Source organism: Saimiri boliviensis, chromosome 20 (assembly GCF_048565385.1).
Source record: "Saimiri boliviensis isolate mSaiBol1 chromosome 20, mSaiBol1.pri, whole genome shotgun sequence".
In the NCBI taxonomy this organism is placed as follows: Eukaryota; Metazoa; Chordata; class Mammalia; order Primates; family Cebidae; genus Saimiri; species Saimiri boliviensis.
Window position 1 is genome coordinate 14735820 of NC_133468.1, and position 16656 is coordinate 14752475.

Here is a 16656-nt window from a genome sequence, read left to right on the forward strand (position 1 = left end):
CTCAGCAAACAGGTCTGTAAATTAATTTAATTCTGTAAATTAAAGAATGGAATGTGGAAAATTTATATTTCGACATTGGACCATACCAGGTCAAACTTTTTCCTACCAACTTCATTTTCCTCATTCCTCACACTATTGTGTTTAATCAATTTTGGGATGTACATTCTAACATTTCTGTAATTGCAATGTATCTCACAGATGATGGTTGTGACAGTCATCACTGTCTTCACATGAATATTAGGACTCAGATAATAATCCTGGGAACTACAGTGGAACATCAAAACACTGCATCATCAATGTTTTTGACAGCATAGAGGATGATATTGTCTAGTAAAGACAGATGTTAATGACCGCATCAAAAAGTGTCTCAACAGAGAGGACTGGTAAGTTGTGGGAGTATTTTAACCCATTTACTTCAGTTGTGTTTTTCTTTGCTAAATTTGCACATAAGTGATACGTGATAAAAGTCTAAAACACTTCAGTACACGTGAAATGAAAATTCGAACTTATACAAACGTTCTATCAGTTTAAAAGTTGGTCAAGTTTTTTTTTTAGTAGTGCAAAACCATAGTATATTGCAATCAATGGTGTTTAGAGCTATTGCTATACAGCACAGTAATTTCCTAGAATGCAGTAAATAAGCTTGAGGTCACAGAAAAGATTATTCCATTTGTTAGGATAAATGAATGAACATCTGAAAAGCATATTTTTTCTTGTAACCAATGAAAAATTATTTTGACTTTTTTTAGAGGTCAAGCGAAGGCAAGTTTGAGAGTCACAAAGGCCCACAGGCTTAAATAAGATTAAGGATTATCTTAAGTCAAATTGGCTTTGTTTTCCCAAAGGCTAGCACATTAAAAACAGGCTAGGCTGGGCGCAGTAGCTCATGCCTGTAATCCCAGCACTTTGGGAGGTTGAGGCGGGGGCATCACAAGGTCAGGAGATTGAGATCATCCTGGCTAACACAGTGAAATGCCCTCTACTAAAAATACAAAAAGTTAGCTGGGTGTGGTGGCACACACCTGTAGTCCTAGCTTCCTGGGAGACTGAGGCAAAAGAACTGCCTGAACCCGGGAAGTGGAGGTTGCAGTGAGCTGAGATTGTGCCACTGCATTCCAGCCTGGGTGACAGAGAGAGACTCTGTGTCAAAAAATAACTTAGTAAGTAAGTAAGTAAATAAATAACAGGCTAATCAGCACACCCATAGTCAGAGCTACTACAGAGGCTGAAGCGGGAGGATCACTTGCGCCCAAAAGGTATGGTGAATGGCTGGGCACAGTGACTCATGCCTATAATCCCAGCACTGTGGGAGGCCAAGGTGGGCGGATCACCTGAGGTCAGCAGTTCGAGACCAGCCTGGCCAACACGGTGAAACCATGTCTGTACTAAAAATACAAAAAATTAGCCAGGCATGGTAGTGCGCGCTTGTAGTCCCAGCTACTCGGGAGGCTGAGACACAAGAATCACCTGAACCCGAGAAGTGGAGGTTGCAGTGAGCCAACATATCGTACCACTGCACTCCAGCCTGGGCACTGAGACTCTGTCTCAAAAAAAAAAGGCACCATTGCACTCCAGCCTGGAAAACAGACCAAGACCTTGTCTCTAAAAACAGGAGAATCAGAACTATACTATTCCTAAGGAAAGGTTTCTGATAATATCTACATTATCAAATGGTATTTATATATCTATAAATTATGGTAAGACAATGTATTTTTTTTGTTTTTTGTTTTTTTTTGAGACGGAGTTTCGCTCTTGTTACCCAGGCTGGAGTGCAATGGCGCGATCTCGGCTCACCGCAACCTCCGCCTCCTGGGTTCAGGCAATTCTCCTGCCTCAGCCTCCTGAGTAGCTGGGATTACAGGCACGCGCCACCATGCCCAGCTAATTTTTTGTATTTTTAGTAGAGACGGGGTTTCACCATGTTGACCAGGATGGTCTCGATCTCTCGACCTCGTGATCCACCTGCCTCTGCCTCCCAAAGTGCTGGGATTACAGGCTTGAGCCACCGCGCCCGGCAAGACGACAATGTTTTAAAGACATAGTTATGGTCTTGGGAATCTGAGATGATACTACAGTTTATGAACTTATCATGACCTTTGGTTAACATACTCCCCTAGTCTTTCATCTTTTTCTCCCCCATCTCACTGAATCCTGTTTTTAATTCATAAAATCTCCAAGTCTTCTGACCCCTGGGCTCAGTAGTCTAGGTGGACTGTCTTTGCAGTTAGTAGAGGAAACTGCTTAGCCTCCCCATGTTTGCTGGCGGAAGCAGAGATCTAATGTGGACATGATAGACTTATATATACCAGTTTGTTTGTGAATGGAAGCTATTATTATGACTCATTAAGATCCTAAGGTTCCTCTAAGCTTGTAGACTTTTAGAAACAGCATAGTATGATACAATTCATGCTCATTAAGCGTTCATTTTTCTATTGTGTTGGCTTTACATGCAATCTCATTTCATTTTTAAAATTTAATTAATTAAATTTTTAAAGACAGGGTTTCACCATGTTGGTCAGGCTGGTCTTGAACTCCTGACCTCAGGTGATCGGCCCGCCTTGGCCTCCAAAGTGCTTGGATTACAGGCATGAGCCACCACGCCCGGCCATCTCATTTCATTTTCAATTTGTATTGGCAGATTCCAGTAACTGCCAACTCAATAATCAGTGTGTGGAGTTGTACCCCAAAACCTCGCTTGCTGCCACTACCCATCTCCACATTCTGTCCTGCTACAAGTACTCCAATTTCATGAAATGAGACAATATGCCTTGCCTGGGGGATGAATCGTGACTGGTCTAAGGGAAATCATGGCAATCTTCTTCTTAGCCTGGACGTTCATGCTAGGTTTCCACTCTCCTTTGCAACTAGGATTGGCATACGGCCAGTGAGATGTTAAGAGTTAATCTTGAGCGTCAAGAAAATTTCCAGTCTATATTTCCTTGCCCCCTTCCCCTGAACCCGGATTTGTTATATTGCCAGGGTCATCTTTTCTTAAAAAAAAGTCTCAAATTCAGGCTTTTCTTAAAAAAAAGTCTCAAATTCAGGCTTTTCTTTAAAAAAAGTCTCAAATTCAGGCTTTTCTTTAAAAAAGTCTCAAATTCAGGCTTTTCTTAAAAAAAAGTCTCAAATTCAGGCTTTTCTTAAAAAAAGTCTCAAATTCAGGCTTTTCTTAAAAAAAAGTCTCAAATTCAGGCTTTTCTTAAAAAAAGTCTCAAATTCAGGCTTTTCTTAAAAAAAAGTCTCAAATTCAGGCTTTTTCCATTTTAAGAAAAGATGACCCTGGCAATATAACAGATCCGGGTTCAGGGGAAGGGGGCAAGGAAATATAGACTGGAAATTTTCTTGACGCTCAAGATTAACTCTTAACATCTCACTGGCCGTATGCCAATCCTAGTTGCAAAGGAGAGTGGAAACCTAGCATGAACGTCCAGGCTAAGAAGAAGATTGCCATGATTTCCCTTAGACCAGTCACGATTCATCCCCCAGGCAAGGCATATTGTCTCATTTCATGAAATTGGAGTACTTGTAGCAGGACAGAATGTGGAGATGGGTAGTGGCAGCAAGCGAGGTTTTGGGGTACAACTCCACACACTGATTACTGAGTTGGCAGTTACTGGAATCTGCCAATACAAATTGAAAATGAAATGAGATGGCCTGAATTTGGGATTTTAAACATGCATGGGTGTGAATGTAAATTTTGTTCCTGAGCAATCCAGGGCAAGTTACTTATCTCTGTGCAGTCTCAAGTTTTGTTACTTGTAAAACAGGGATAAATATCTCTCTCAGAACAATGAAATGAGACATGAATGGGACAATGGAGATGTGTAAAGTTCTTGGGGCCTTTTCAGGGTCAATAAATGGAATTCCTTATCTAATTAAAATTAATAAAACATTTCTGCCAAGTCAGTCTTTTCAGGGTCAATAAATGGAATTTCTTATCTAATTAAAATTAATGAAACATTCCTGCCAAGTCAATACTCTCTTACTGTGGTGCACAAATCCTGTTATTTCATGGCCTCCACTAAAAGCCATTTTGATTTAATGCTCAGCAAGATATAAGCATATTTGTGAAAATGATTTTTTTTCTTTTTAGAATTCTAGTTGTTAGAGATAAAAAACCACATTTTGCATAGTTGACAAATTTTCTTTACTTACGCTTGTGTCCACATGATTGTAAAAAAGCAAACAGTGCCAATGGCCACTTTGGTAAAAACACACAGTGTTCAAACCTAAGAAGGATTACATCCTCTGGACAGGTTTTATTCCCAGGATATCGAACCCCTTGGCCATGACAGCAGCTACTGCTTCACATAACAGCATACGCCACATGTTCACCTTCAATATTTTTCCTGAAAAGACAGAAAAAAGCTGCTTATTAACTTGTTTTCCTTTTTGAAAATCATTATTAAAGAACCTATATTACTTGCAAATTTTAGTCAGAAGTGCATAGCCCAACCCACAGATTTTTTGGGTTTTAACTAGAATCTTTTACCTTAAACTATGAAGACAGACAATTAAAAAAATAAAGGCATTTCTGTTAAAAAGAGCTATAAGGTCTGTGATGATTAGAACAGCAAATTTTACTTTAAAAAAAATTTTTTCCTAACAGTCTGAAATAACTATAAACCTTATTATTAACATATTGGTGATTTTTTTTTCCTTAATAAAGTTTCAGTTCTCAGGCATGACTCTTAACAAATGCCTATTTGCCTTATAATACATTAATTCAGTCAACTTCATTAACTATGTAATAAGACAGACAGCAGAGAGTCTAAGGTAAGAAAAGATAATTGTTTTCCAATGTTTCCATTATCAAAAACACTCAGATTCCTTCTGGGACCCACAAACACACTGTTTGTTGGAAATGTCCTACTCTCAGTAATCTTCCCAATGTTTTCTTTGGAGTCCTAAGGTTCTATCTCATGTGCCTGATGGTAGAAAAACACACTAACTGGGCAGGATTCCCATTTCTGGTTTAATGTGCTACTTCAAATTTTGTTCTTTTATATGATATGAATCACTATACAACTGTTAGGGAAAAAGGGAAAGTTTCCATGAATAAAATAAACCTGAAAACCACTCCTACACAATTCAAATGCCTTGATGGCACCCATCCCCAACATGGCTACTAATACAGTAGCTCACATGTATAATTCCAGCCATTTGGGAGGCTCGAGTGGGAGAACCACTTGAGGCCAGAAGTTTGAGGCTGCGGTGAGCTATGATTTCACCACTGCACTCCAGCCCAAGGGACAGAGCAAAGATCCATGTCTCCTAGGAAAAAAAAAAAAGACAAGACACTCACCAGTCTGTCTGTCTTTCTCCACACAATAGCAGCTATCATAGAACTCTGTGAAAGTAGTTGCCAGCTCATATATATAATCACAGAGAGTGTGGAGAAATAAGTCATCTAAAATCTTTTGCAGAATCTCAGGGAACCGTAAAATGCAACGGCCTAGTTTCCATTCCTTCTCATGATCCAAAAGAATCTTGGTTTCTCGAGCAGCTTTTTGGAGCATTTCTTCATCAATATTGGCCAGACGTGCAATAGACCTTAAAAGAAAAAACCATCAGGCAACCACCACTGTTCCCTCTTCTTAGGCACACTCGTTCTCCACTCAACATGTACTAAGAAGTGATTCATGTAAATCAGAAATTATCACCAACTATAAAGAAGTTCCTATATAAATGAAGTATTTTATTATAGGGCATACTATTAGGCAAAACTAATAACCTGACCGAAAGCATTTCATAACACTAAAAATGGAAATGTAATTCTTTTAGGGGATTAGCTGACACTTCCCAGATATTTAAACACAGAGCATCTAGGAGAATACTGGCAAGTGCAATTAGAGCCAGGTTTAGGGATGCTGGGATAACTTGCAATTCTAAAAGAGAACATATTTCCAAAGATACTTGTAGACAGAAAAATAAATCTAAACAAAAAAATAACCACTCTAGGGTGGGTGTGATGGCTCATGCCTGTAATCTCGGCACTTTGGGAGGCCAAAGTGGACAGATCACTTGAGGTCTAGAGTTCGAGACCTGCCTCACCAGCATGGTGAAACCGTCTCTAATAATGATACAAAAGTTAGCTGGGCATGGTGGTGGATACCTGTAATCCCAGCTACTGGGGAGGCTGAGGCAGGAGAATCACTTGAACCTGGGAAGCAAAGATTGCAGTAAGCCGAGATCGCACCATTGCACTTTTCGCCTGGGCAACAGAGTGCGACTCCTTCTCAAAAAAAACAAAACAAAAAACAAAAAACACCAAACAAACCATCTTAGAGCCAGGTGTAATGGTGGTACATCAGTAATCCCAGCTACTCAGGAGGCTAAGGTGGGAAGATCATTTGAGAGCAAGACCGTTTCATTTTGGAGTAACATGCTTTTCATTTGATTCAATATAAAACAATGTCTACCAATAATTACCTGATTCTAGTGAAGGCATACAACAAGTAAGCAGCTGTATTTCCTCTGTCATCTAGCATTTTGTCAAAGGAGAAGATGTAGTCATTCAACCGGTTATGGGAAAGGTCAGCATATTTGATACAGCCATAAGCAACAGATGTCTGAGCAGCTTTCAATTCCTCTGCAGTTAAGACCTTTGGGAAAAACAAAACAATATTTCATAGCTTACTGATTGCTGCTTTTGCCCTGGTGGCTCATAGATATTCTTTTATCAATAAACTTTAATAAATGTTGACACTGGCCGGGCGTGGTGGCTCACGCCTGTAATCCAAGCACTTTGGAGGCCAAGGCGGGCAGATCACCTGAGGTCGGGAGTTCAAGACCAGCCTGACCAACATGGTGACTGTCTTAAAAATAAATAAATAAAAATAAACGTTGGCACTGAGGCAGGACATGGGCTAACGTACAAAGAAAATAATGAAAATATAAAATGCATTATGCACAATGAAGAATGTTTCTATGAGACACTGAATTTGTAAAATGTCAGCATAAATACCTTTTCCCAATGTATTCCATAGATATGAAACCAGAAGCATCAATTATTAGTTTACATCTACTTTATACTATGAACATTATGAGGTTATAGGAAACACAGTAACAAAGAAAAATACAAATAAAAAATTTGGGTTAAGTAATTAATTGAAATCAAGGGTGTATTAAGAGTAGACGAAGAAACTTATTCACTATTTTGCTAATATTTGCTCAAGTATTCTAAAGCAACATTAGGCCACAAGTAAGTAATTAAGGACTTTGCTTCTGGCCATGACAGAGTACCTTGCAGCAGACTAACCATTCTACCAAAAGCAACTATTTAAAAGCTGGGTTAAACATATGAAACAACTGTTTGAAGTCACTAGAGAGCATCAACACAAGCAAAGTTGGGGCTACAGTTCTTGAAAGAAGGAAAACATAGGGAATAAGGAGTGAGTCCATGCTCACTTGTTTTTTTCCCTAAGGGCATTTTTCACAACCCTACACAGTGGACAAGGGGGACCGAACCCAAGCAGAAAGAAGTGGTCTTACTGGGGTGAGAAGACGAGAGTTTAGAATACAGGGCTGCTAAACAAGCAAGGCCAAAATCCCCAAAAGGAGCCACAGAGGAGTCAAAGATTCTGTGAACAAATTTCTTTCATACTGTCATATGGCTGCTATGGACAAGGCAAGACTCCAAAAAAAATCTATCAGGAAACAGCAAGTAAAGACCTGAAGCAGTGATTTCAGCAGCTGTGTAACACTGGGCAGTGCCACAGCAGCAAACTGGAAGTGCATTAGCACACACCATTGAAATATGGTCAGAGGGCCATATTTTAGGAGTAAGGAATTCACTCTAGGCATAAAGGTAAAATTTAAGTAGTTCAACCCTAAAGAAGCATAAAACCAGTATCAACAGGGTCACGTTAATCAGCTGGTATGCTATCTGCCAGCTAGAAGAAAACTTAACAGTCTCTGGAGGGAAATAACCTCAGCCAGAATCCTTGTATTTTCCCTTCATAATGCCCAGCACCCAATAACATTTTCTAAAAAAGCAAGATGAGCCAGGTGTAATTGTTTGTGCCTGTAATGCAGCAGCTACTTGGGAGACTGAGGCAGAAGGATCACTTGAAGCCAGGAGTTTGAAACCAATCTGGACAGCACAGTGAGACCCCTATGTCTTGGGGGGGAAAAAAGATAAAAGAGCAAGATGAAATGACCAAATACTAAGGAGAGGGAGTAGAAAGGGCTATGAGAGAATCGAGACAACAGAAACAAAAGAAAAAAGATAATAGCAACTTTAAAGTCTGAAATTGTTTAAGATGAAGCTACTTAAAAAATACTTATTAATGACAGGGGGAAAAAACTAACTTTACAGCAGAGAAAACTGACACTATGATCTTACCAAAGAGATCAAAATTACTATTACTAATCATAAAGCTTATCAGCATCATGTGCATCGATTCTTAGAAGACTGTATAACCTGGAAACAATGTAACAGAACAGGAGGTAGTATCAGACAAATCCAACCAAGTGATATTAAAAAACAGTAATGGACCAGCAGACTTCATAAGTGTCAAAGGTCATGAAAGTCAAAGACAGACCAAGGAACTGCCCAGATTAAAGAGGAGGAGACTTGATAACTAAATGTAATATGTTATCTTGGACTGGATCTTAGACTAGAAAAAGGACATTAGTGATGACACCAACTGTGCAACCAGAATAAGGACTGCAGATTCGTTAATGGTATTGTATCAATGTTAATTTCCTGATTTTGAAAACCATACTATATAGCTATTAAGGATATTAGTATCTGGGGATATTAAATGAAAGATATAAAATTCTTTTTGCTATCTTGTAACTTTTTTTTTTTTTTGAGAGAGAGTCTCAGTCCGTCACCAGGCGCCAGGCTGGAGCGCAGGGGCGTGACCTTGGCTCACTGCAACCTCCTCCTCCTGGGTTGAAGCAATTCTCCTGCCTCGGCCTCCCAAACAGCTGGGACTACAGGCCCGTGCCTCCATGCCCAGCTAATTTTTTTTGTATTTTTAGTAGAGACGGGGTTTCACCATGTTGGCCAGGATGGTCTCAATCTCTTAACCTTATGATCCACCCGCCTCGGCCTCCCAAAGTGCTGGGATTACATGCGTGAGCCACTGCACCCAGCCTCTTGCAACTTTTTTATGCCTAAAACTGTTTCAAAATGTTTAAGACTAACATGTTAAAAAAATTAAAAGGAAAAGAGGAAGAAACCTGGATGGAAAGATGAAAAATTTCAAGAAATACCTTAAGCACAGAATATCAAAATATAATATCTGAAGTAGAAAATATTCAAAATAAAGCAAGAGAAAAAAAATGAATCAGAGCATAAGAAACACATGAGATACAGTCACAAGTTCTAACATTATGTACTTGGAGTTCCAAAAATAACAGAATGAGGAAAAGTAGTAGTATTTGAAGAGATATGGCCAAGAATTTTCCTAACATGATGAAAGAACTCAACCCACATATTTAGGAAGCTCAGCAGGCCCCACAGGGTAAAAACAAAAATGACTCCCCAAACCACACTTATGCATTTCTTAGTGAAAGTACTGAAAATAAAGCATAAGAAAAATACTAAAAAAAGTGTGAGAGAAAGATACATACTTTCAAAGGAGAAACAATGAAACTTTCAACTGATTTTCAAAGGAAACTATGGTAGCTGAAAGACAATGGAATATCATTTTTATTTATTTCCTCCCCCCAGCCCCACTGGTCCTCTCCAGTTCTGTGGAATGTCATCTCTAAGAATGCTGAAAACAGCTGCCAAACTAGAATTCTATACTCAATAAAAACACTGTTCAAAACTGAAGGCAACATAAAGACATTTTTGGACAATAGAAAATTCTGAAAGAATCTGTCACCCCAGCAGACCCATGCAAAAATAAAATAAAATAAAGACCTTCAGACTGATAAAAAAATAATCTCAAATGGAAGCAAAACAACTGCAGGAGGCCGGGTGCGGTGGCTCATGACTGTAATCCTGGCACTTTGGGAGGGCAAGTTGGGTGGATCACAAGTTCAGGAGTTCGAGACCAGCCTGGCCAAAATAGTGAAACCCTATCTCCTTAAAAAACAAAACAAAACAAAACAAAACAACAACAACAACAAAAACCTGCAGGAATGGGCAAAAATGTATAAATATAAATATTGTCTAAAGCAAAATAATAATAATAAGCAAAAGACAACAGATTCTTCACAAGAGAAAGTTATCTAGATGATCAATAAGCTTAAGAAAACGTAGTCAGGCTAGGCACGGTAGCTCACGCCTATAATCCCAGCACTTTCGGAACCTGAGGCAGGCAGACTGCTGGTTCCAGGGGTTTGAGACCAGCCTGGCCAACATGGTAAAACCTTATCTTTACAAGCAATACAAAAATTAGCCTGGTGTGTTGCCATGTGCCTGTAGTCCCAGCTACTAGGGAGGCTGAGGCAGGAGACTCACTTGAACCTTGGAGATGGAGGTTGCAGTAAGCTGAGATCATGCCACTGCACTCCAGCCTGGGTGACTGAGATTCTGTCTTAAAACAATAAATAAAAATAAAGAAAAGGTGGTCAATATCATTATTAATCAGAGGAATGCAAATTTTAATCACGATAAATCACTACACACTCATCAGAAAAGCTAAAATAAAAAACACTGACTAAGCCAATTGTGATGTTTAATACTGTTAACTTGATTGGACTGAAGGATACAAAGTATTGATCCTGGTGTGTCTTTGCAAGTGTTTCCAAGGGAGATTAACATTTGAGTCAGTGGGCTGGGAAGGGCAGACCCAACCTTAGTTGGGTAGGCACCATCTAATCAGCTGCTAGCGAACATAAAGTAGGGAGAAAAAAGTGAAAAGGAGAGACTGGCCTAGTCTCCCAGCCTGTATCTTTCTCCTGTGCTGGATACTTCCCACCCTGGAACATCTGACTCCAAGTTCTTCAGTTTTGGGGCTAAGACTGGCTATCCTTGCTCCTCAGCTTAAAGAAAGCCTATTGTGGGACATCGTGATCATGTAAGTTAATGCTTAATAAACCTCCCTTTACATATATCTATCCTGTTAGTCCTGTCCCTCTAGGGAACCCTGACTAATACACCAATGTTGGTAAATATATGGTACAATGAAACTCTCATATGTTAGTAGTGGGAGTATATACAGTCACCACTTTTTCCTTGGCAATTCTTAAAAATAAAGTTAAGAACAAGACAATCCTACAACCCAGCAATGCCATTCCTAGATATATATCCAAAAGAAAAAGCACATGTACCTCTAGAAGGGCTTCAACAATAATGTTCAAAATAGCTTTGTATTCTGAACAGCCAATAACTGGAAATAATCCCAAAGTCCACCAATAGGAGAACGCGTAAACAAAATGTGGCACCTTCATATAACAGAATATGCAGCAATAAAAACAAATGAAGTACCGCTGGTGTGGTGGTTCATGCCTCTGATCTTAGCACTTTTGGAGGCCAAGGTGGGTAAACTGCTTGAGCCCAGGACTTCCAGCCTGGGCAAAATGGCAAAACCCCATCTCTAAAAAAAATACAAAAATCAGCCAGGTATGGTACCGTGTGCCTATAGTCCCAGCTACTCAGGAGGCTGAGGTAGAAGGATCGCCTGGATTACATGAGTCCAGGAGGTCAAGGTGCAGTCAGCTATGATCTTGCCACTGCACTCCAGCCTGAGTAACAGAGTGAGACTGTCTCAAAAACAAAACAAAACAAAACAAAAAACATATGAACTACTGATAGACATGGAAAAGAACACATACTATGTGATTTCATTTATGTGAAATTCCAGAATAAGCAAAAGTGATTTATAATGATAGGAAATTTCTGGGGTGATGAAAATACATCTTAAGCGGTATTGTAAGGCATAAATATGTAAAAATTCATGAAGTTGTGCATTTTACCATACACATTTAAAATTAACTTAAAAAAATACGGCCGGGCGCGGTGGCTCAAGCCTGTAATCCCAGCACTTTGGGAGGCCGAGGCGGGTGGATCACGAGGTCAAGAGATCGACACCATCCAGGTCAACATGGTGAAACCCCGTCTCTACTAAAAAAAAATACAAAAAATTAGCTGGGCATGGTGGCGTGTGCCTGTAATCCCAGCTACTCAGGAGGCTGAGGCAGGAAAATTGCCTGAACCCAGGAGGCGGAGGTTGTGGTGAGCCGAGATTGCGCCATTGCACTCCAGCCTGGGTAACAAGAGTGAAACTCCATCTCAAAAAAAAAAAAAAAAAATACTAGCTGGGGTGATTAAATAAATGAAAGAGCCAAAGCAATTTTTGTCAACAGGCAGACTAGCAGACTAAACAAACTGGCTAGATGACTAAACTTTCCACTTTTCATCTACTGTGCCAGATGTGCCTAGACCTGTGATTTAGTTGGCTCATCGGGACAGATTCCTTATGGCTTGGTGCCGTCTTTGTGACAGTGAGTTCTTTTGAGATCTGGTCATTTAGGTGGGAGAAGGTGTGGCACCTTCTCCCACCTTCTCCCCCGCCCCCAACTCTCTCTTGCTCCTGCTTTCACCAGGTATAGTTGCCTGCACCCCTTTTACCTTCCACCATGAGTAAAAGCCCTGAGGCCTCCCCAGAAGCCAAGTGATACTGGTGCCATGCTCATACAGCCAGAAGTACCATGAGCCAATTAAACCTCTTTTCTTTTATAAATTACCAAGTCTCGCCGGGTGTGATGGGTCACGCCTGTAATGCAAGCACTTTGGAGGCTAAGGTGGGCGGATCACCTGAGGTTGGGAGTTCAAGACCAACCTGACCAACATGGTGAAACCCCGTCTTAAAAAAAAAAAAAAGTAAATTTGGGCCGGGCGCGGTGGCTCAAGCCTGTAATCCCAGCACTTTGGGAGGCTGAGGCGGGTGGATCACGAGGTCAAGAGATTGAGACCATCCCGGTCAGCATGGTGAAATCCCGTCTTCACTAAAAACACAAAAAATTAGCTGGGCATGGTGGTGCGTGCCTGTAATCCCAGGTACTCAGAAGGTTGAGGCAGGAGAATTGCTTGAACCCAGGAGGCGGAGTTTGTGGTGAGCCAAGATCGCGCTGTTGCACTCCAGCCTGGGTAACAAGCGCAAAACTCCGTCTCAAAAAATAAAAAATAAAAAAATAAATAAATAAATAAATTACCCAGTCTCAGGCATTTCTTTATAGTGATGCAAAAATGGCATAATACTAATACGACCAGGATTAAAAGGCAAAACTATTTTGGAGATCCCAGCTTGGTAAACTTCAAACTATCTACTGGAAGTAAAGAAAACCAATTTGAGATTTCTTCTTGCTGGCATTGGAAATGGAGCAGTGAAAAGGATAAAGTCATAATTACAGCCTGCCTTCATGCTCTCTGGATTGTAAGTGATCTATTTAAACTCAAATACAGCTTTTCCTCAAAACCATTTTTTGGGCCGGGCGCGGTGGCTCACGCCTGTAATCCTAGCACTTTTGGAGGCCGTGGTGGGTGGATCACCTGAGGTTAGGAGTTCAAGACCAGCCTGGCCATCATGGTGAAACCCAATCTAAAAAAAAAAAAAAACCTGCTGGGCACGGTGGCTCAACCCTGTAATCCCAGCACTTTGGGAGGCCGAGGCGGGTGGATCACGAGGTCAAGAGATCGAGACCATCCTGGTCAACGTGGTGAAACCCCGTCTCTACTAAAAATACAAAACACTAGCTGGGCATGGTGGCGCGCGTCTGTAATCCCAGCTACTCAGGAGGCTGAGGCAGGAGAATTGCCTGAACCCAGGAGGCGGAGGTTGCGGTGAGCCGAGATCGCGCCACTGCACTCCAGCCAAAAAAAACACCTTTTTTGCATTGGGATATTTCATGTGACATCACATCTTAGTCTGTTTCTTCTTTTGTAGTTTTACTCCTCTGTTTACAGTAGTGTGTTCCTTCCAAAATGTGACTTTCCTTGCTGGTGAGGTTATAGGATCCTGGGCATGACCTCTCCTCTACTGCTCCAAACTTAAAAAAAATAAAAACAAAAAACAACCAATTTTTCTTGTTGACTTTTCTTCATTTTGAATTCCTTCAAATTCCATACAAACCCAACCTCAGTCATTTCTAAGGGTGCTATGACAGACCATCATGTTGCCTGCTCTGAAGGTTCATCAATGGCCGTGGGTGGCAAGAATTGACTGCTATAACCACTCTACAAATGCTCCCAAAGAACGAGCTTGGCACATGTAGACTCTGACGTAAGTCAAAGAATCAAAGCCCTTCAGTCTGCAATATTCTTCTATCACTGGGAATTGCCGTTAAGCGGCAGAGATACTAAGCTACATTAACAAAGGAGGAAAAAGACAAGGTCTTTTTTAATTGCCAAGAACTGTATTTTCTAAATAAATGCTCAGCAATTCACAAAATAAACTTACTATTCAATAAAATCAGAGCAATATAAGCCTTGTCCTAGGTGGATTGACTCCTTATAATGCTCAGGATATACATTATACCAATAAGGCTTTGGATTACCTTGTCTCTTTGTTTTTCCTTCAATTTGTCCATGGATCGTTTTAGTCCTTCTTCCAGAAGGTCCATGAGGCGCACTGTTTCACCCGAACGCGTTTTAAACTTTTTCCTAAAAAATGTAAAAGCCCCAATCAGATTTTGAAACAGACTTTTAAACTTAGAAATCTTTGAAAATGAAGGTCTAAGAGACCTGAGCACAACCTGCAACGTATGACTGTTTCAAATCTCTACCTGTAACATATGACTGTTTCAAATCTCTAAGGCAGGCGTCCCCAAACTACGGCCTGCGGGCCACATGCAGCCCCCTGAGACCATTTATCCGGCCCCCCGCCGCACTTCAGGAAGGGGCACCTCTTTCATTGGTGGTCAGTGAGAGGAGCACAGTATGTGGCGGCCCTCCAACGGTCTGAGGGACAGTGAACTGGCCCCCTGTGTAAAAAGTTTGGGGATGCCTGCTCTAAGGTATATGTTGCCCCTGAGAACTATTAACAGAGGGCTTCATGCCAATGGTAACAATGCCTTATGCGAGTCATCAAACAGGGAGGGTGCTGAATAAAATACTGTGCTATCAAGTGTCTTTCTTTCATCTCTTGCCCTCAACTCAAAGCATCCTATGCTCTCGCCCTCAACAGCACTCTATACATGTTTACCTTTAATACATTTCCTAATAGAGAAAAGGTATTTGTTAATTTGTTCGCTTTCTTGGAATACAAAGTTTGGCTCAGATGTTTCACCTTTTTAGAAAAATTACTAATCAAAATATATGTGTCTAGAATTGCTTGGAAAGTCAGCAAATTCTTTGCCAAAATCTCACTTGAATTTCTTGGTATACTAATTCCTCTTGTTCAGTAATAACCAAGCCTTGATTCATACCAAAATCACCTGGCAAGGTTTAAAAAAAGATGTTTGAACAGCCAGTTGCTTGCTTGCTTCATTCACTTATTTATTTTTAGAGACAGGGTCTTGCTTTATTACCCAGGCTGAAGTGAAGTATTATGGTCATGGCTCACTGTAATCTTGAACTCCTTGAGCTTAAGTAATCCTTCTGCCTTACCCTCCCAAATAGCTAATTCTATAGGTGAGCCATCACACCCGGCTAATTTTTTAATTTTTATTTTTTGTAGAGATGGTGTCTCTCACTATGTTGCCCAGGCTCCTATCAAACTCCTGGTCTCAAGTGATCCTCCCACCTCAGCCTCTCAAGTGTTGGGATTACAGGCAGGAGACACTGTACCTGGCCCAGTTGCGCTGAAAAACAAACAAACAATAACAACAAAAAACAGAAAAAAACCCCAGGATGCCAGAACCCTGTTCAGATGTACTGCAATCAAAATCACTACGGATAGGGCAAAAGCACTAGTAAGTACTGCCCTGGATAGTTGCTGTTAAAAAGCATTTAGAAAAAACTGAATTTTACCAATTAAACAAAAAAGTTCATACAACACCAAGGATATAATATCACTTTTGTTAAAAATCCTTCAGACATAACAATGAAGCATCCCTTTTTACACAAAGCGTACCAAAATAAATGCACTACTTTCTGTTGAAGTTTTATTTCCAGAGGTTGCCTGAGAGTTTACTTGCCCTGTAAAATTCTGCTAATAACAGAATTAAAACTCCTTTATTATTCCACAAATACATTATATATTTCCATAGCTTTCGTTTTTTTTTTTTGAGACGGAGTTTCACTCTTGTTACCCAGGCTGAAGTGCAATGGCGTGATCTTGGCTCACCGCAACCTCCACCTCCTGGGTTCAGGCAATTCTCCTGCCTCAGCCTCCTGAGTGGCTGGGATTACAGGCACACGCCACCATGCCCAGCTGATTTTTTGTATTTTTTAGTAGAGACAGGGTTTCACCATGTTGACCAGGATGGTCTCGATCTCTTGACCTCGTGATCCACCCGCCTTGGCCTCCCAAAGTGCTGGGATTACAGGCGTGAGCCACTGAGCCCGGCTATTTCCATAGCTTTCTTTATGCCATAAACCCCTTAAGTGTCCCACTTTCAAATCTCTGATAAAATGAAACTCATCATGAAGACCAGTCAAAATGCTAAAGGAAATCGTCTTTAATGTTTGTGCTTTGCAATTACTGTTCCTTTCAGTTACTCCCTACCTATGCCTGCCTTGAATTTTTGTTTTTGGTTTGGTCTATTCTGACTAGTGGCTCTACAATGAGAAATGCATATCTAAATACCAAG

At 40.5% G+C, this 16656-nt stretch overlaps 1 protein-coding gene and 1 long non-coding RNA gene across 2 annotated transcripts in view; one reads left to right on the plus strand and one right to left on the minus strand.

The window, feature by feature from the left end:
* LOC141582432 (uncharacterized) overlaps positions 1-2973 on the plus strand; it is a 41674-nt gene extending 38701 nt beyond the window's left edge. Inside the window, exon 3 of the long non-coding RNA XR_012515272.1 lies at positions 199-2973. This is a non-coding gene — a long non-coding RNA (uncharacterized LOC141582432). The remainder of the gene's footprint in view (positions 1-198) is intronic.
* Positions 2974-4123: 1150 nt separating this feature from the next.
* The window catches only part of RARS1 (arginyl-tRNA synthetase 1), a 37259-nt gene continuing 24726 nt past the window's right edge, over positions 4124-16656 (minus strand). Inside the window, exons 12-15 of the mRNA XM_003936173.3 lie at positions 14461-14566; positions 6433-6605; positions 5306-5553; positions 4124-4349 (exon numbers count right to left, since the gene is read on the minus strand). Coding sequence (XP_003936222.1) covers positions 4240-4349; positions 5306-5553; positions 6433-6605; positions 14461-14566 — 637 coding nt within the window. The 3' untranslated portion in view covers positions 4124-4239. The remainder of the gene's footprint in view (positions 4350-5305; positions 5554-6432; positions 6606-14460; positions 14567-16656) is intronic.